Here is a 17,239-nt window from a genome sequence, read left to right as displayed (position 1 = left end):
CTTTGGTCTGAACTGGACTTTACAGGTGCGACTTTCTGCAGATTCTGGATTTTTTGTCAATATTGACTGATGTCCTCCAGAATAAAGGATAATAATCATATTTCCCTAAAATTTTGCCATTAGAACAATAAATAACAACCACTGATCAATTAAATCTGCTGAAGTAATCATCAAGGTTTGACAGGACTGTAAAATAAAGTGCTCAAACACGCTAACAGAAACATTACTAAACATTCTGAAGATTTCCTGAGTTTAACCTCCCATGATGCACCAGAGAGGGAGGGAAGCGGACAGGAAGAGAGGGTCAGGATGAGACAGAAGAAGAAGAAAGCTGCCAGTGCTTTTGTTTCTAAAAATATGTGTTGAACAGTATTGCTGAAAAAACAACGTTTGTGTCATTGGTACAAAAAGAAAGAAAATACTTCAAATATTTAGAGACAAGTGAAACAGACCCAAGAGTTTGCGCCAAGGATCTAAGCACAGTCCTGCTCCTCTGTTGTGCATTTCTCAGTCATTTCCTGACAGAAATCCACCGTTACAGTTGGGCTACATACTTCCTCTGTGGATCCCAGCGCTGGTGGGTTCTCCATGCAGGGCTGCCCGTCCTCCAGAGCCCCCTTGGACCGGTGCGTAGTGTGCCTTTGTTGGGGCAAAGGGGACCGAGGCTGGGACGAGCCAGGGTCAGACAAAGGCGATGGTGGGTTTGATGTGAGGTCGATGCTGGCAGAGACGGGTGGTGGCTGAGGAGCCTGAACCTCCCGGCAGACTTGCTGTGAGAGGAAGGAGAGGTTGTGCCAAAGCTCGGACATACAAACCTTCAGCTGGTTACGCTCACTCAGCAGCTTCTCTTTCTCATTTACCTGAGGAAGAAAAACAGGAAAAATCAGGTAAGCACGCTCAGTAGATAAGGTCAATTTGTAGGTAAGAGCCACAAAAACTGGACTTTAAAAATCCATGTAAACATCTTAGTCAATAAGCCCAGGAGAAGTCTGAATGTTAGGCATGCTGAGAGTGCACTACCCCCCCCCCCACCCCCCACCCCCCACCCCCAATAATAAAATTAAATTAATATTAGAAAAAGATAATCGGATAAACCCAATAAATAAACAAATGCAGATTTTAAATGTTGATTTCATTTATTGCCGAAAAAAAACATCCAAACCTATCTGGCCCTATGAGAAAAAGTAACCCTAAACCTAATAACTGGTTGTGCCATACTTGGCGGCAACAACTGCCAAAAAAAAAAAAGTATTTGCAAAACTGGCAACGTGTTCTTCAAATCACTGCAGAAGAATGTTGTCCTACTTTTCTTTGCAGAGTTGTTGTAATTCAGACAATTTGGAGGGTTTTTCAGCATGACCAGCCTGTTTAAGGTCACGCCACAGATTTAAGTCTGCACTTTGATGTGGCCACTTCATAGATCATTTGCTTCATAACCCAAGTGTGCTTGATCTTGAGGTCACAAAGGTCATAAAGACCAGCTACATACATTTCAGTCCATTTCTGTTGTGTGCCTGTAGGTCAGAGCTGTCTGTTTTTGTTCTGAGCTCATACCAGTTTGCGTATCTCACACTCCAGGTTCTGGATGCAGTCCAGCTTCCTCTTGCGACAGCGCTGGGCGGCAATGCGGTTTTTGCTGCGGCGGCGGATGTCGTGGATGAACTCCAGCTGCTCTGAGGTCAGCTTGTGCATCTTTATGAGGATCTGGAAGTCGTTGCGTGGCAGGTTGGTGATTTGGTCCACGGGGAAGGGTAGTTTAACCTGGAACGACCAAGAAATATGATCAGTCAGTTATATAACATTGACATACACTCAGTGAGGTCTAGTGTTGGTTTCTAAAAACCCAAATGATCAGAAATTCCTTTCTTATGAGGGTGAATTTAAGAAAACTAAACAGGCTTCTTCTTAGACTATATATTAGGTCAGGTATGGGAGCATATGCCGGTTAAGCACCTCACCAACCTTAACCCTCTACTGCTCTGGCCTCCTGATAGCCATCCTCCAGGCCTGTGCCAGGCCCATGCCCCACCCTCCAGGTATCCTCCCAGCCAGAACCTCAACTGAAGGTTTGTATATGTCCACGCCCCCAACATCTGGTCCAGCCCAACGGGTCTTGGGCATCCAGTATGCAGAGAGCTGGATCAGGCCTGCTTTCCAAAGCATGCTAGATGCCTGTAAAAGCAATCCCATCCCTGCTCTCCTGACAGCGCACTACCCCTACCCCTATCCTAATTACGATAGATACAAGGTCATGCCAATGACGCCAAAAATGTGCCAAAGACAAATCATCACAGAGTCCAGCCAGTGCATCTGGCAGTCAGCATCCAGGCCTCCCAAGAGTTTTGTAAGATCAGGAGGACCAAGGACTGAAACCGCCACACCACCTTGCCCAGCTATTGCCCCATGTGGGTGCCCAAGTCTGCTCTCATCAGCCTGGTGGTTAGCAGAACAATGGAGTATGCTGTCAAGTTAGCTGAACTGCTCTACAACTTCCACGCTCTCACCATTCACAGAAACAGAGTCCATGCTAGCATCCAAGGCGTCCCCAAATGCCTGGATCTTTGTTTTGGTCCAGGAGATGTGCTTCCTCTCTCAGAAAGTTCAGAGCCCCCACATAGACATTTACAGTCTCTGCAAGGACCACAGCATCATCAGAAAAGTCCAGATTGACCCACGCCATTATCCAGTCCACACAGGTACTGAAGAGTGAAGGGGCTAAGACGTATCCCTGCCTCACCCCAGAATCAACAGGGAACAAGTCAGAGATGGAGCCACCACACTTCACAGCACTCTCTGTATCAGAATATCGGGGGCAGATGTCAGCAGGACGAGCGAACGCGGGATCCTGTGGAGCTCCAGAATCCTCCAGAGGGCATCAAGGTGAACGCTGCCAGTCAACATAGACTGCAAGCAGTCCAATTCCCTGAAGGACTCAAGGTGGGCCTGAGGTGCTACTGAGTTATTCTTCCCCTGTTTCATAATAACAATTAATAATCATTTTGTATAAATCTATTACTTATTAGTTTATTCCTGCCCCCCAGCTTCCAAGATTTTGGGACCCCTTCTAACACCTTCTGGGACTCCTCTGACCACTTAGCCCCTGAAAAACAATGTCTGAATCTGGATCTTAAGCCAAATTATGGCTAAATATGTATGCGGTAAACCAAACTTTCCTCTTTTTCATATGACATGTCTTCAAATAAATCACTGTAGATGTGTGTGTGTGGGTGAGTGGCTGTAACCTGCAGTATAAATTAAGTAATTAACAAACTGAACTCCATGATCTATCTATGCCAATCAGCTGTCGTTTCTCTGCCATTCTTAAAATGAAAAATGTGCACAAGAGAAGAAATACCCACAACACATTGACAGGTTTAGACTACATAAAGGAATGAACTGATATTTCAAATTGTCTTGCTGCTGTATCGCTAAAGAGCAACTATTATGTCAAAGTCCCTAGAAAATGAAACAAACATCAGCTTCAGTAATTTTCTCCTGATGTGAAGCAATGGGGCAAAGAGTCCACTAGGTGTCAGTGTTACACTGCCTGTTGATTCTTACAGCTGAGACAAAGAGAAGACAGGATGAGCTCTTTGTTTAGTGTGAGGGTCCTCAATGAGCACAATTTAATAATGAATAAGTAGCCCATTAAACATGTATTTAATGAACCAGGTTTGTCATTTGTCTTGTGTTTGTTTTTTGGGGGTTTACTCTTTAATTAATTTATTTTTCAATTGATCATATCTTATATTTTTCCTTTATTCAATTTTAACACATTAAAGCCTGTTGTATCATGTCTGATAAATACTTTTATGACACCTCTCTCAATTCAATATGATCAATAAATAAATTACTAAAATAAAATTCTGAATACAATCTGATAAATGATTAAAAAAATACCCTCAGCGGATTAAAAACACCTAATGTATCAAATGAGATACAAAAAATATATACATTAAATTTTATGGAAATTTGGATTTTTTTTGGATTGCAGTAGAAAGTGAAATAAACATTTCAGTTCCAAATAATGAGAATTTTCTGGCTATAATTTGTGTATTCAGGCTTTAAAGGGTTAATACCTTTCTTCAAACTTCTAAAGCTTTTGCTGTTATAATTGTTCTATTTTTAACTCTGTAAAGCTCTTTGAATTGTTCTGCATGAATGTTGCTCTGTAAATAAACTTGCCTTGCCTTAACTTGAAAACACTGGTTTGTACAATTCTGTTCATCTCTTTCTCTTTACACAGGGTTGTTTCAAACCCCTGCATTTATTTATCCCTCCAACAATCACTCACCTACAGTCATGAGCATATTGTTTAGGGCATGATGGGTGCATCACAGGGCCTGATCTTCTACAACCTGGGGCTGGAGAGGGGGAGGAGTCAGTGGACACCTAAAGATCTGCAGGCAAGGTCAAGCTCGATGGCATTTTTTTCATCTGGGTCTTTTCACCCCTGGTAATACACCTACAAACCACAGGAAGTTTGTGGGCCCTCAGAACATCCACAGCACGAGCAGGGGCTCGTGGCAACTACCCACCCAGACAGTACCCTAGGCCGTGCTTACTTGCCATGTCCACTCCTTACCCCTTATTATAAGTAATTCTGCTGTTTTCTCCTGTTAAATTAACAAAGTAAGTAGTAGAGGAGTGCAGATGTAGTAAGCCTTATTGTTGCAACTAATCATTGGTATAAAAGCAGTTTGGAGGGTAGGTTGGTTTGCTTATTTATGTATAGAATAGTCTTTTTCAGTTAATTATGGAAATAATATTTAAATGAAGTACTTTTTATTTCAGTTACACCAAAAGATTTCAAAGAATTCATTATCTTGTGCAAAATAAACAAATTAATAGTGCATTTTTTTCCTTTTCTTGCAAACTCTTCTTTCACCATGCCCCTCTCCCTAGTAGCTACAGTCAGTTATTCAAAATATTTAGTAGAGACTAGCAGCATAGAAAACATGGACATGGTGTCATAGCTTATTGTGTTCTTGCTTATTCTTGTGATAAACCCAGTGAAAACTAAAGAAGACATTGTCTTTGTGTGATCAGATTTATTTTGTAGAAATCTGTTGAGTATTCAATAGCTAAATGTGAGGGTATTAAAATAAATTGGTGATTGGTTAAGGCAGTGGTGGGCTAATATATTTCACTTTTTTAAAACATTTTTATGAAGAGAAGTGCCCTTTTTCTCACTTGAGCCCTTGTCCTCAGAGGATTTTTAACAAACTGTCAATACTCCTCTATCACAGAGTACACACAGTCTCTGCTCGTCTGGGAATTTTTAAATCTGTCAACATCCAGAGCCAGAAGAAGAACTCCTGCTCTTAACTGAGCAGTTTCTGGATTCTTGATACAGTTGAAACCAGAAGTTTACATACACTATATAAAAAGGCACATAAACTTTTTTTTCTCACCGTCTAACATTAAATCAGATTAAACTTTTCCTGATTTTGGTCAATTAGGATTACCAAAATTATTTCTATTTGCTAAATGCCAGAATAATGAGAGAGATCAATTTTTAGACATTTTTTTATTATTTTCTTGAGAGTCAGAAGTTTACATACATTTCATTAGTATTTGGTAGCATTACGTTTAAACTGTATGACTTGGGTCAAACGTTTTGGATATGCTTCTACAAGCTTCTCACAATAGTTTGCAGGAATTTTGGCCCATTCCTGAGCTATTGAGACAACCCTAATAATGTGTTAACTACATCTGCTAGGAGCGTTCATCAGTTGGCTGGCAGCTCATGTACTGTACAACAATGACATCATTCAGTGCTCAGAGCAGAAGGAAACAAGAGAGAGAGAGAGCGCTTGTGTGTAGGTGCCGCCTGTCCTTTACTCTATAGACGTCTATATATAGCTCCATGACTCTCAGCAGTCACATAATAAGGTTGGAATGACAAAGTGAGCCTCAGCTGGTCATAAATCCTCTCTCTCTCTGGTGTTCTGGTTTCCTTTTTTAACAATAGAGGGTGCTTTGGTTTTGTTGTCTGCAGGTGTTTTCGAACATACAAGTCCAAATGAACATTAATTAACCCTGAGCTGACATTGACCATATTTTTCATTTACTCTGTTTGTTCAGGATGTTTCTTGGGAACATAATTTATGACATGATAGGCTACTATTGAATATGATACAATTCAATATGGTACGACTGATACATTACAATACAATCAGAAACAATATAACACAATACAATATGATATAATGCAACACAATTTAATACGATGAGATGCAATATAAAGTGATAAGATACAATACAATACGATGCAATAAGATAACAATTAGACATAGGGCTGGGAGATATATCGAGTATACTCGATGTATCCAGGCTTTTGCCACCCACGATGTATAAAATGACTATATCGCGAACATCCGAGTATAAATTATGTGGAAGTTTTGAGCCTTCAGCATGCATTTCTCACTGGAGTTTTGCTTCTCCCAATGTCCCTGAAAGCATCTCTCACAACAGAGAGAGCTCACTCTCTCTCCCCTCTCTCCTCCGCCCATCCAGAAAACTCCTCTGCACACACGCATCACATAGAGGAAGGTACACAGAACAGCATGGCTAGTTAGCGGGGAGATAGCTGACTTTTGAGACAGTCAACGAGAAACAGTGCTGGATCTGCAGCTTTGAGCAGTTGTTCAACTTTAAAAAGGAAGAGGTCGAACTCACACCTCAATCGTTAAAATGCTCCACAAGATGACTCCAAGATAACGGTGGCAGTAACACAACACGTCGCTAAAGACATGAGCCCAGTGTTGTTGAAAAACCAGGATTTTAAAATCTCATAAAGATACTTGACCCAGGATACGAGATTTGTCTGGGCACGAGCATTTTGCTGAAAACTCCCTGCCAGAGTTTTCAGCAAAGTTTTCAGAGAGAAGACGGCCCAGCAACAGACAAATGTGATCCACTTCTCCACAACAACAGAGACTTAACAATTCAAAACACTGACAACGAGGAGTTAAAATGTTCCCTCCTCCAGACAAGCTTTTTCCCTCATGATCACCCAGGAGAGCTTCTTGAATAAGGTCTAGAGATGGTCTCATGTTATGAACTTATCAGAAACTGGTCCAGCGTTCATCAGCACAGATAATGGACTAATATAATCACAGCTGTGAGCCTGAATGGTGGACTAGACTGCAGGGTTTTGGCCATTTACTGTAGCAGGATTGGTGAGTTTTCTGTAGGTTTGCTTCACCCTTAATAAGGAAAATAATCATTTTATAGTCAGCAATAGTAAACATAACATAGAAAACATTCAGGACTTTCCATATACTGTAAAAGACTGAGTATTTCATAATTTATGTATTTTTTTTATTCATTAGTAAAAGATTGAATGAAGTTCTTTTCAAAATAAGACTGCTAAATTTGACTTTATATTGATTTTACTTTCTGCAAAAAATTTGATTAAAAATCCAATATAACAGTCTATTTTTATCACCAAACTAGTGTCATTTGGGGCCGAAATAAATACAGCTGCTGAGAGGCCATTTTAAAATATCGCAATATATATTGTGTATCGGGATATATCAAAAACATATCGGGATATCAATTTTAGACCATATCACCCAGCCCTAATTAGACAATTAGATATGATACAAAAAACAAACAAACAAACAAACAAACAAAAACAATACAATGGGCAGGGGCAGTAATGCAATAACACCACATCCTGGGGTGTTAAACAGCCACAGTATTGCTTTAATAAGTGTAATGAAGACACTGCTGTGTGATGAACAAACATTTAAATTCTTTAAGAATGTGGGTAAAGATGCTTTATAGTCATGACAGGCCAGTATGACAAACAACAAAAGGGTGCATAAGTACCACTGCATATGTACCTTGGCCTGGCATGGTGCTGGGACACTTTAGAGTCAAACTGTTAAATATGCACTGCTGTACAGCAGGATATGATACCAACAAATTTGATGCACTTGATATACCATGATACATCATTTGTGACACAAGGTTGTACAATATCATACAATATAGTACGATCTGATATGATACCTTCTGTCCCCTTAGGTGAATTTGTCTTGGACATTAAGTGCTGCACAAATACAACTTCCTCCAAAGTTATAAATTAGAACAATAAGCAACAACAATACACATACACAGAGCCATAAGCAACCTGAAGTGACCTATCGTCACAGGAAAATCAAATGTAAAGATGCACAAAGCCAGCACAATGCCAGCACAAACTAGTGCTAAACTTCACATAGCTACCCCACAACCCCAGCATTCATACACGTGTTGTGAATGCAGAATGCAGTCACAACTTAAGAACCATTTTTTAAAACAATTGAAAATTAATTTATTCTTAATAAATAAAAAAAATCTTTATGCAAATACACTGAATTTAAGTATTTGCAATTTTCAACAACTAGATTTTTTTTGTGTTTAATAAGGAGGGAAGAGAATCAGAGTTCAATTCAAAGTCACAGTATGTCACACAGTAAGTGTGTATGCGTGGGGGGGTAGGGGGGTGTCTTGGTGGGCTGGCCTGATTGAAGAGGGCAGATCTGGGATCAGGAGCAGCAGATGGTGGAGGGAGTGGGACAGAACACCTTCCACCTGCCTGCAGGGCGTCCTCAGTGTGTGTTTGTGTGATGTGTCCACTTCTTAGGTTAGACAACTGGGTCAGGGCACAGAAGTGGGACACCACAAACACTCACACATATGTATGAATCTACAGTACAGGAGGGAGAGACAACACAGGTGTGCACAGGTGCAGGCTATACATGAAAACAGGTTTTATATTCAAAACTTCAATCCCTATTATGGGGGGGTGGGGGGTCTCTCCCAGTTAAACGTAGATTTTTTCAGTGCTTTTGATCAAGTCCTCAGAGAAACAGCGACAGTGTTTATGTGATGGCAATATTAATCAAATGATTTGTACCATCTAAAGACAATGCATTAAAACACAATGGTTTGCAATGACTCCACTTTCATTCTTACACTTTTATTTAAACTAGGTTCAGGAACATAGACCATTCTCAGGTTTCCTTAAGGCCACCACACTCTAGACGATTTTTAAATCTGAAATGATTTTTAAAAATGTGGGAGACCACAACCATCAGGACAATTGTTTTTTTCTCTTCAATCTTCTGAATGCACACACATTAGACAACTCAGCCAGACTGTCAGATCACTGGAGACCACACACCTGCCAACCTGCCAGCGACCTCGGGTGATCACATGACTTTGGAAAAACTAAACAAACATGGATTTCTGTAGATACCCTCTTGCTGTCCCTCCACAACAGGCTGCCCTGGCATCAAAAATCATAAAACAAGGGGAAGACTCAGGAAAAAAATTCTGGCTGGAATGCAGCTTGTGCTGCGTTTATTGCTGTGAAAGTCTGGCGTGTGACGCTGCCCAGTCTGCTCGCTCTCATTGGTTGTTGTGGGTACTCAGAGGAACTATGACCTAGAATTGTAAATATCGAACATTTGGGGTCTGGGACTCTACGACACAATTTGGAGCATTAAAAAATCATGTTGACACCAGAGTATGTGAGCGGAGTGGAGCGATGAGATTTCCCGCTCCTCGCGCTCAGAGCTGTTCCTTGCGCCCGCTCGTCCGCTCAGAGGGGATTCACGCCGCTCCGCTCATTATCACTCACCGCTCACTCAACGAAAACACGGAAGCGCATTACCATTACCATCTTCTCGGTTTCAGACACTGGGAAATACTGATGTTTTTAAAAAATGACGATGGTGTTAATATTAGTATAATAACACTGTGCAGGCATCTCAAGTCTCTCGGATTATTCCGGCGGAAAGCCCAGTCTGACGTGCTGGATGTCGCTGTCTCTCTGCAGGAGCAGTGAAACCAACACGGGATGCTTCACGGATACAAATTCTTGCAGATGCATTCTGGGTGAGACATGCTTCAGACGCATGGTGTAAGCGGTACCGGAGCGAAATTGGAGCGGGATGGAGTGCAAGATAAGGTGCCGGTCCACCTTTTTTGAAAAAACCGCTCCGCGCTCTGGCCAAAATCCTTCCGCTCGCGCTCCCCGCTCGCTCCCGCTCCGCTCACATGCTCTGGTTGACACCACACGAGGATTATTCAGATGAATAATAGTTTGCGATGAAACACTTTGCCATTCAGAATTGCCTCAATGGTGGCCCTAACAGTTTTCAAAGTTAAAGCCCCTTCCTTTGTCGTAGATTTATAAAATTTGGTGGGCAGATGCAGCTTGGGGAGATCTACAAAAAAGCTTCAGGGCTGAAACTCTATCTCCAACAGGAAATCTGCAGTTTGAATAAATTAGTGAAAATTCAGGTTTTGGCCATGTTCCAGGGGTCATACTTGGTCTATTTCCTTCTATTGATTTCATCAGATCAACATGTACTTTGGCATAGAGCTGAAACAGACTTTGATGATGAAAAGCTCTGCAGGACATTTTCATTAGACAAAAGCTGTGTACATGGCGAGCCCTCAAATTTGCATTTTTTTAAAAAGACAGGAAATACTTTACGGCAATCAGACTAAAACTTACTGTGTTTATGCTGTTCATGCCTGCACACATGCATATGGTTATAATTTTTTGTAAACCATTGTGCCTCCTAGTGGTGACAGAAAATATCAAGGTTTACAGTACAAGCTACTGTTTAAAGTCTTCTGAAGATATTTCAAGTCCTGTTTCTTAGTCAGAAACAGGACTAAGAAACAGGACTTCAGTCTGCTGAACATTTAGAATAAATAATTAGAAAAATTTAAACACGGATGGAAAATTTGTCGGCTAGAGGACTTATAAGTTGTGACAATCTTGTTTTTTATGCGAGAAATAAAATTGTCAGGGGAGCAGAGAATCTTCAATATCATCATCTGCAAAACATCTGCACTGAATGATCCAGAAGAAGGACTCAGACTCTAAGTCTAATTAACATTATATAGAAAGATTATACATACAGTTGAAACCAGAAGTTTTACATACACTATATAAAAAGGCACATAAACTTTTTTTTTCTCACCGTCTAACATTAAATCAGATTAAACTTTTCCTGATTTTGGTCAATTAGGATTACCAAAATTATTTCTATTTGCTAAATGCCAGAATAATGAGAGAGATCAATTTTTAGACAATTTTTTATTATTTTCTTGAGAGTCAGAAGTTTACATACATTTCATTAGTATTTGGTAGCATTGCCTTTAAACTGTATGACTTGGGTCAAATGTTTTGGATACGCTTCCACAAGCTTCTCACAATAGTTTGCAGGAATTTTGGCCCATTACTCCAGGGAGAACTGGTGTAACTGAGCCAAGTTTGTAGGCCGCCTTGCTCGCACATGCCTTTTCAGCTCTGCCCATAAATTTTCAGTGGGATTGAGATCAGGGCTTTGTGATGGCCACTCCAAAACATTGACTTTGTTATCCTTAAGCCACTTTGTAACCAGTTTGGCAGTATGCTTAGGGTCATTGTCCATTTGGAAAACCCATTTGCACCCAAGCTTTAACTTCCTGGCTGATGTCTTGAGATGTTGCTTCAGTATTTCCACATAATGTTCTTTCCTCATGATGCCATCTATTTTGTGAAGTGCACCAGTCCCTCCTGCAGCAAAACAACCCCACAACATGATGCTGCCACCCCCATGTTTCACAGTTGGGATGGTGTTCTCAGGCTTGCAAGCTTCCCCCTTTTTTCTCCAAATGTAACGATGATCATTATGGCCAAAAAGTTCAATTTTAGTTTCGTCAGACCACAGAACATGTCTCCAAAAATTAAGGTCTTTGTCCCTGTGTGCATCTGCAAAGTGTAATCTGGCTTTTTTATGTTTCTTTTAGAGTAATGGCTTCTTCCTGGGAGAGTGGCCTTTCAGCCCATGTCAGTACAGGACTCGTTTGACTGCTTATAATGACACACTCTCACCAGCTTCAGCCAGCATCTTCACAAGGTCTTTTGCTTTTGTTCTTGGGTTGAGATGCACTTTTCGGACCAAAGCACATTCATCTCTGGGACACAGAACCTGTCTCCTTCCTGAGCGGTATGATGGCTGGACATTCCCATGGTGTTTATACTTGCGTATAATTGTTTGAACAGATGAAGTGGCACCTTCAGGCATCTGGAAATTGCACCCAAGGATGAACCAGACTTGTGCAAGTCCACAATTCTCTTCCTGATATCTTGGCTGATTTCTTTTGATTTTCCCATGATGTTACACAAAGAAGCAGTGAGTTTCAGGTGTGCCTTAAAATACATCCACTGGTGTGCCTCTAATTAACTCAAATGTTGTCAATAAACCTATCAGAGGCTTCCAAAGACATGACATCATCATCTGGGCTTTCCCAAATTGTTTAAAGGCATAGTAATCTTAGTGTATGTAAACTTCTGACTTTAAAGAACGTAATAAAAATTGTCTAAAAAAAACCTTTTCTCATTATTCTGGCATTTAGCAAATAAAAATAATTTTGGTAATCCTAATTGACCAAAAACAGGAAAAGTTTAATCTGATTTAATGTCAGACGGTGAGAAAAAAAGTTCATGTGCCTTTTTATATAGTGTATGTAAACTTTTGGTTTCAACTGTAGGTGAAGACAGAGCTCCAGAGTGAAACTCATCTCACATCCTATTAGATAATGCATGTGCTTCAGCGTCACCATGGCAACCATACAGCTCCTTTAAATCCAACTCCTGTGTGTTGGAAGTGTTTGCGTCATTTCTCTGCAGAGAATTTCTAAGAATAGTCTTGTAGAAAACTGGAGAGAACACCTCCAATATGTTTGGCAATAAAAATCAATGCAAAATGCTTCAGATGTGGAAATATGAGCTTTAACTTTGGCTTTATTACAGGCTGACTGTTAGAGATGCGAGCAGGGGAAAGGATTTATGTCAGACCTTGACGAATATAATTAATGATGCAAAATGAATATCAATTTAATATTCACATAATTATAATGCAAAATAAATGCAGAGTTAAATACAACTTATGCTAATCAAATTTAAGAGGTTAAATTATTTATTTTTTTTACCCTAAGCTGTATACAAGATGGCAATGAGTTTGTATAAAATCTGTAAAACATCAACCATGTGGTGCACAGTCAAGCTCTGTACAGTCTTTTTTCAGGACAGCCTTGGCTTTAACAATATGTGTGCTTTTTAAAAAGTCATGGGATTAAAAAAACAACAACAACAAAAAAACCTGAAATGAAAACTAAAAGATTTTGATGTACAATGGACAACAAACAATAATGGCTATGTTTTTTCCTTTGCACAAACTTGTTCTCCCGTTTCTTGGGGATCAAAAAGTGAAAAAATAATCATTCTGTGACAAAAAGTCTTCACAAATTTACAAAAAAGCTTTTTGAGAGAGGCTTCTTTGAGCCATTATTCAAAGCAGTTCCTGTCTGCAGAGACACAGAGGAACACATCACAGTCTTGCTGTGTCTCTTTCTCCCCATTATAAACTCCTCCGGCTGTCTCATCTGCTTCAAAGCGTCGAGTCATGCACAGTGTGACAAAATGTGACATGATGATGGAACAGCCCGACACTGTCACAGTGCATTGTGGGAAACATTTTGGTGGCTTTTGCTAAAGCTAGTGGCAGGAACGATCATAAAAGGGATTTGACGCATAAAAAAGAAGCTAAATGTGGGAGTACTGGTGTGGATTTAATCTTTAAATGTTCTGGAGGGTCACTCCAGCTCCAGGCTTGCTAGAAGAGCCCCCATAAAAGCATGATTTGAATTAAAATATAATGACAAACTGTCAAAGCTGACATTTCAATCAACTAAACAAGAACTCAGCTGAAAGATGTCTAATCAGACATGTTTCCCTATTAAGAGTACAGAGCATTTATCAAAAGAAAATTAAGCATTTAAAGGCCTTTTGCTAATTAGTCTGCATAGTATTAGTTATTCTCTCCATTTCTGATTTTCTTGTGTCTTTATTTTCCATATTTCACTGATGGGCTTAAACCAAACCATGTGATTGTCTATGGCTACTGTCCTCAGTATTCTATAAAGGTCCGTTTCCTATCTTTGCTCTGGAGATGACTTTCCAAGAATAATTAGCTTGACCCAATACATTAGGTCAAGTTTGGTCACTATGTCTAGCAGACTGGTAATTGCTGTTATGATGGAGTGTTCGAATTCATTTATTACTGAGCAGAAAAGGGAGGTGTGTGCATACTATGCCCTTTTCCTACCACATTTTCTCCAGCAGTGCGATTTTACTGATGTATAGCTGAGGTGATGAAGATCTTGTATATTATTTCCATGCAAATTTCTTTCAGTGTTTCTCTGCGCTACAGCTCCCATTCTTCTTTACTGATTTCAGCTCCAGACATCTATTTTTATTGAGTGCTGGTATTTGATACCATTTTAACCTCAAGAGTTATTCTTATATTTTTGAACCTGTGTTTTTGGTGGTTTTGTTATGGTTTTTAGTTCAAGACATAGTTTTTAGGCCTTGAGTATATTTTCCAAGCTTTTGTATGCTTATATAGAATTTATAAGTTTATATATATATATGTATAATATAAATAATATATAATATAATATAATATAATATATATATATATATATAATATGATAATATAAATATATAATATAAATATAAATAAATATATATATAAATATATAATAATATATAAATAATATATATAATATTATAATATATAATAAAATATATATATATAATATAATTAATATATGTATAAGCTTTTGTATATTATTTTTTTATATGTGTCACCCATCTGCCTATTTAACCCTTTAATATTTCAGTATTCTTTCTGTCTATGTATGGTAAGGTTTTTATGGAGACTGGTATGGATTCTCGCTCCAATGATAACCATTTAGCTTCTGTGTTGTGTGACCATGTCATTAATTGTGTTTGTGTTGCATTAAAGTAGCTCTGGAGGTTTATCAGTTTATTATCAGAAATGAACAATGAAACTAAAACAGGAACCCTCGTATTACAGCGTAGTTGTTATGACCATGATGGGCTGGTGTTAATATTTTGCTCAGAGTAACACTGGTCAAAGTAGAATTTCACTGAGCTACTGTACTATCATAACTTCCCATCATTATGGTTGAGACATTCCTGAAACATGATCATATTGAAGCGTTAGAGAGAGTGGACAGGTCTGCTGCTGGAAACATTAGGGCTTTTCTTGACCACTTGTAGAAAGTGCAAACAGAGGATGATGCAACTGAATGCAACTATGATCTTCATCCATGCATAAAGAATCAGCTCTGAAGGACGGTGCAAATCTAAACTCAACTGAATCAAACTATCAACTGTTATATAGTGTTTCATCAGGAGAAGAGCAAAAACATCTTCTCTTCTGTCAGTGTGTTTCTTTGCTTCCCTTTTAACAAAGAAATATCCTGTTATAATGGAACTGACACTTCAGCTAAACCCCGCCCATAGCTACTGCCTATTTCTCCTTGAATGATGCTGACTGGTCTGTACATTCTCTGATTGGGAACAAGCCTATCAGCTTGAAGCTTTGCAATATGTTGCAATGAGACGTTACAGTGCTAAAGCAGCTAGCTGTTGCTTACATCAGATTAAATAGCATTGTGGCAGCTAGGCAGTAGTCATTAAGAACAACTACAGTGGCTACTAGTGGCTGGTGGCTGCATTACAGTTTAGATGGAGCATTTGACCTGGACGAGGGCGTGAACTGATTAAAAAACAGTTAATGATTAGTTTAACAGACTCAGGGATCAGACTTTCACTGTTTAGCCAGCTAACCTGGTGCATCCCTGGTATAGAGAACTATCTTGATATAAAATAAGGAAGTCTCGTTTGTAGTTAGGAGCAGTACTAACCTCAGGGCCAGAGACTCTGGAGATCCCACTCTCACTGTCCCCCTCAGAGAAGGATCCTGACTCATCACTGGAGTTTCCTCCACTGGCACCGAACCCTCGTTCACTTTTGATCTTGTTGCAGCCCTGTGAGAAAAGCAGCTCTTCACCGTGGGGGTTCCTCTGCTCCACCACCCCTGACAGGCAGTGAGACAGTCCAGAGGTGGAGCCTGAGTTTGGGGATGAGGAGAAGTCCAACTGTGGAAGGCTGGATGGTGAGCTACCACTGCCGGTGTCCTCTGGGTACGAGAAGGAGGACCGAGAGCTGGAGGTCTGGGTTCGGGGCTCGGAGGGGGAGGGGGACTGGGCCGATGTTTTGATGGGAACAGGGCATGACCGACCTGAAGAAGTGGCTTCAACCTGCATGACTTTTTCTCTGAATTTCTCCTCCATGTAAGACTGAGCCAACATTTGCTGCTCGCCGGCTGCTGAAGAGAAAATTACGCTGCGTCTGTCCAGCTCTCCTTCGTACTTCGAAGACGAGGCTTTGGTAACGAGCCTCTCGGTTCTTTTTCCAACACTGGCGTGTAAGTCGTCTGCAATGCCGGTCTTCAGGGATTCTGTCTTGTCCCCCTGTCTATCTTTGACCAGGTCCCTGTAGTGGTTGAGAGACAGTCTGTTGGTGAGCAGCTGCTGGATGGTGGAGCTCGGCACACAGCTGAGATCAAGGCCTCCTCTCTGGAGGTAGGAGCGCAGGCAGGATGAGGGCGACCCTCTGCTGGGAGAGTGCTCTGCTGCTACAGGAACTCCTTCTACTTCTAGCTCCATCTCCAGCACCTCCTCCGTACACATCTCCGTGTTATATCCACCACGTTCCTCTTCTTCAAACACCAATGGTTCCTCTTTGATTCTGAAGGGAGAAAGACGAGTTTGTTGAGCAGCATCTGCCAGTTGTGAGGTATGATCTGCCAAAAGGCCTTCATCATCGCCATCATGGTTTTCTCCATTGTGCTTGTTTTCACAGATCTGGTACTGATACTTCCTGTATTTAGGACACTGGGAAAGGTCAGCAGGAAGAGACACAGAGCTTGCTACATGTTTGGCCTGTGACCTGGTATTTGTAGGCTCGTTTGAGGAAATTGCCTCAGAAAAGACTGTATCCTTGGATGGGACGCCTTCATTGTATTCCACCTTTCTGTTGCTGCCGTTTTCGCTGTCGTTCTGCAGCTGGGCCTGCAGGAAGCGGAAACACGAGTCCTCCAAGTTGTGAACACCCAGGAAGTCAGCACACAGGATGACCTCATGGATGTTTTCCCGGCTCAAAACGAGCTTGGCAGTGTAGGCGAACTGGAGCAGTGGAGCGAAGCCCTTAGCTGTCACCTGTGGAGGATGGAGAACAAGAGACTTCAATAAATATAAGTCAAGTAAAAAGGTTCATTGTAGAGCAACACAGGAAGACTATGGCAGT

The 17,239-nt window shown here is 40.6% G+C and overlaps 1 protein-coding gene across 1 annotated transcript in view; it reads right to left on the bottom strand.

Annotated features, from left to right (window-relative positions):
• Positions 1-473: 473 nt before the first annotated feature.
• Positions 474-17,239, bottom strand: part of LOC121525989 (transcription regulator protein BACH2-like) — a 75,621-nt gene continuing 58,855 nt past the window's right edge. The window contains exons 3-5 of the mRNA XM_041812238.1: positions 15,796-17,151; positions 1,555-1,761; positions 474-860 (exon numbers count right to left, since the gene is read on the bottom strand). Coding sequence (XP_041668172.1) covers positions 474-860; positions 1,555-1,761; positions 15,796-17,151 — 1,950 coding nt within the window. The remainder of the gene's footprint in view (positions 861-1,554; positions 1,762-15,795; positions 17,152-17,239) is intronic.

This window comes from Cheilinus undulatus, linkage group 18, assembly GCF_018320785.1.
Source record: "Cheilinus undulatus linkage group 18, ASM1832078v1, whole genome shotgun sequence".
NCBI classification, from domain to species: domain Eukaryota; kingdom Metazoa; phylum Chordata; class Actinopteri; order Labriformes; family Labridae; genus Cheilinus; species Cheilinus undulatus.
Note: the sequence above shows the minus strand (reverse complement) of the source record. Positions and strands in the feature narration are given on the sequence as shown.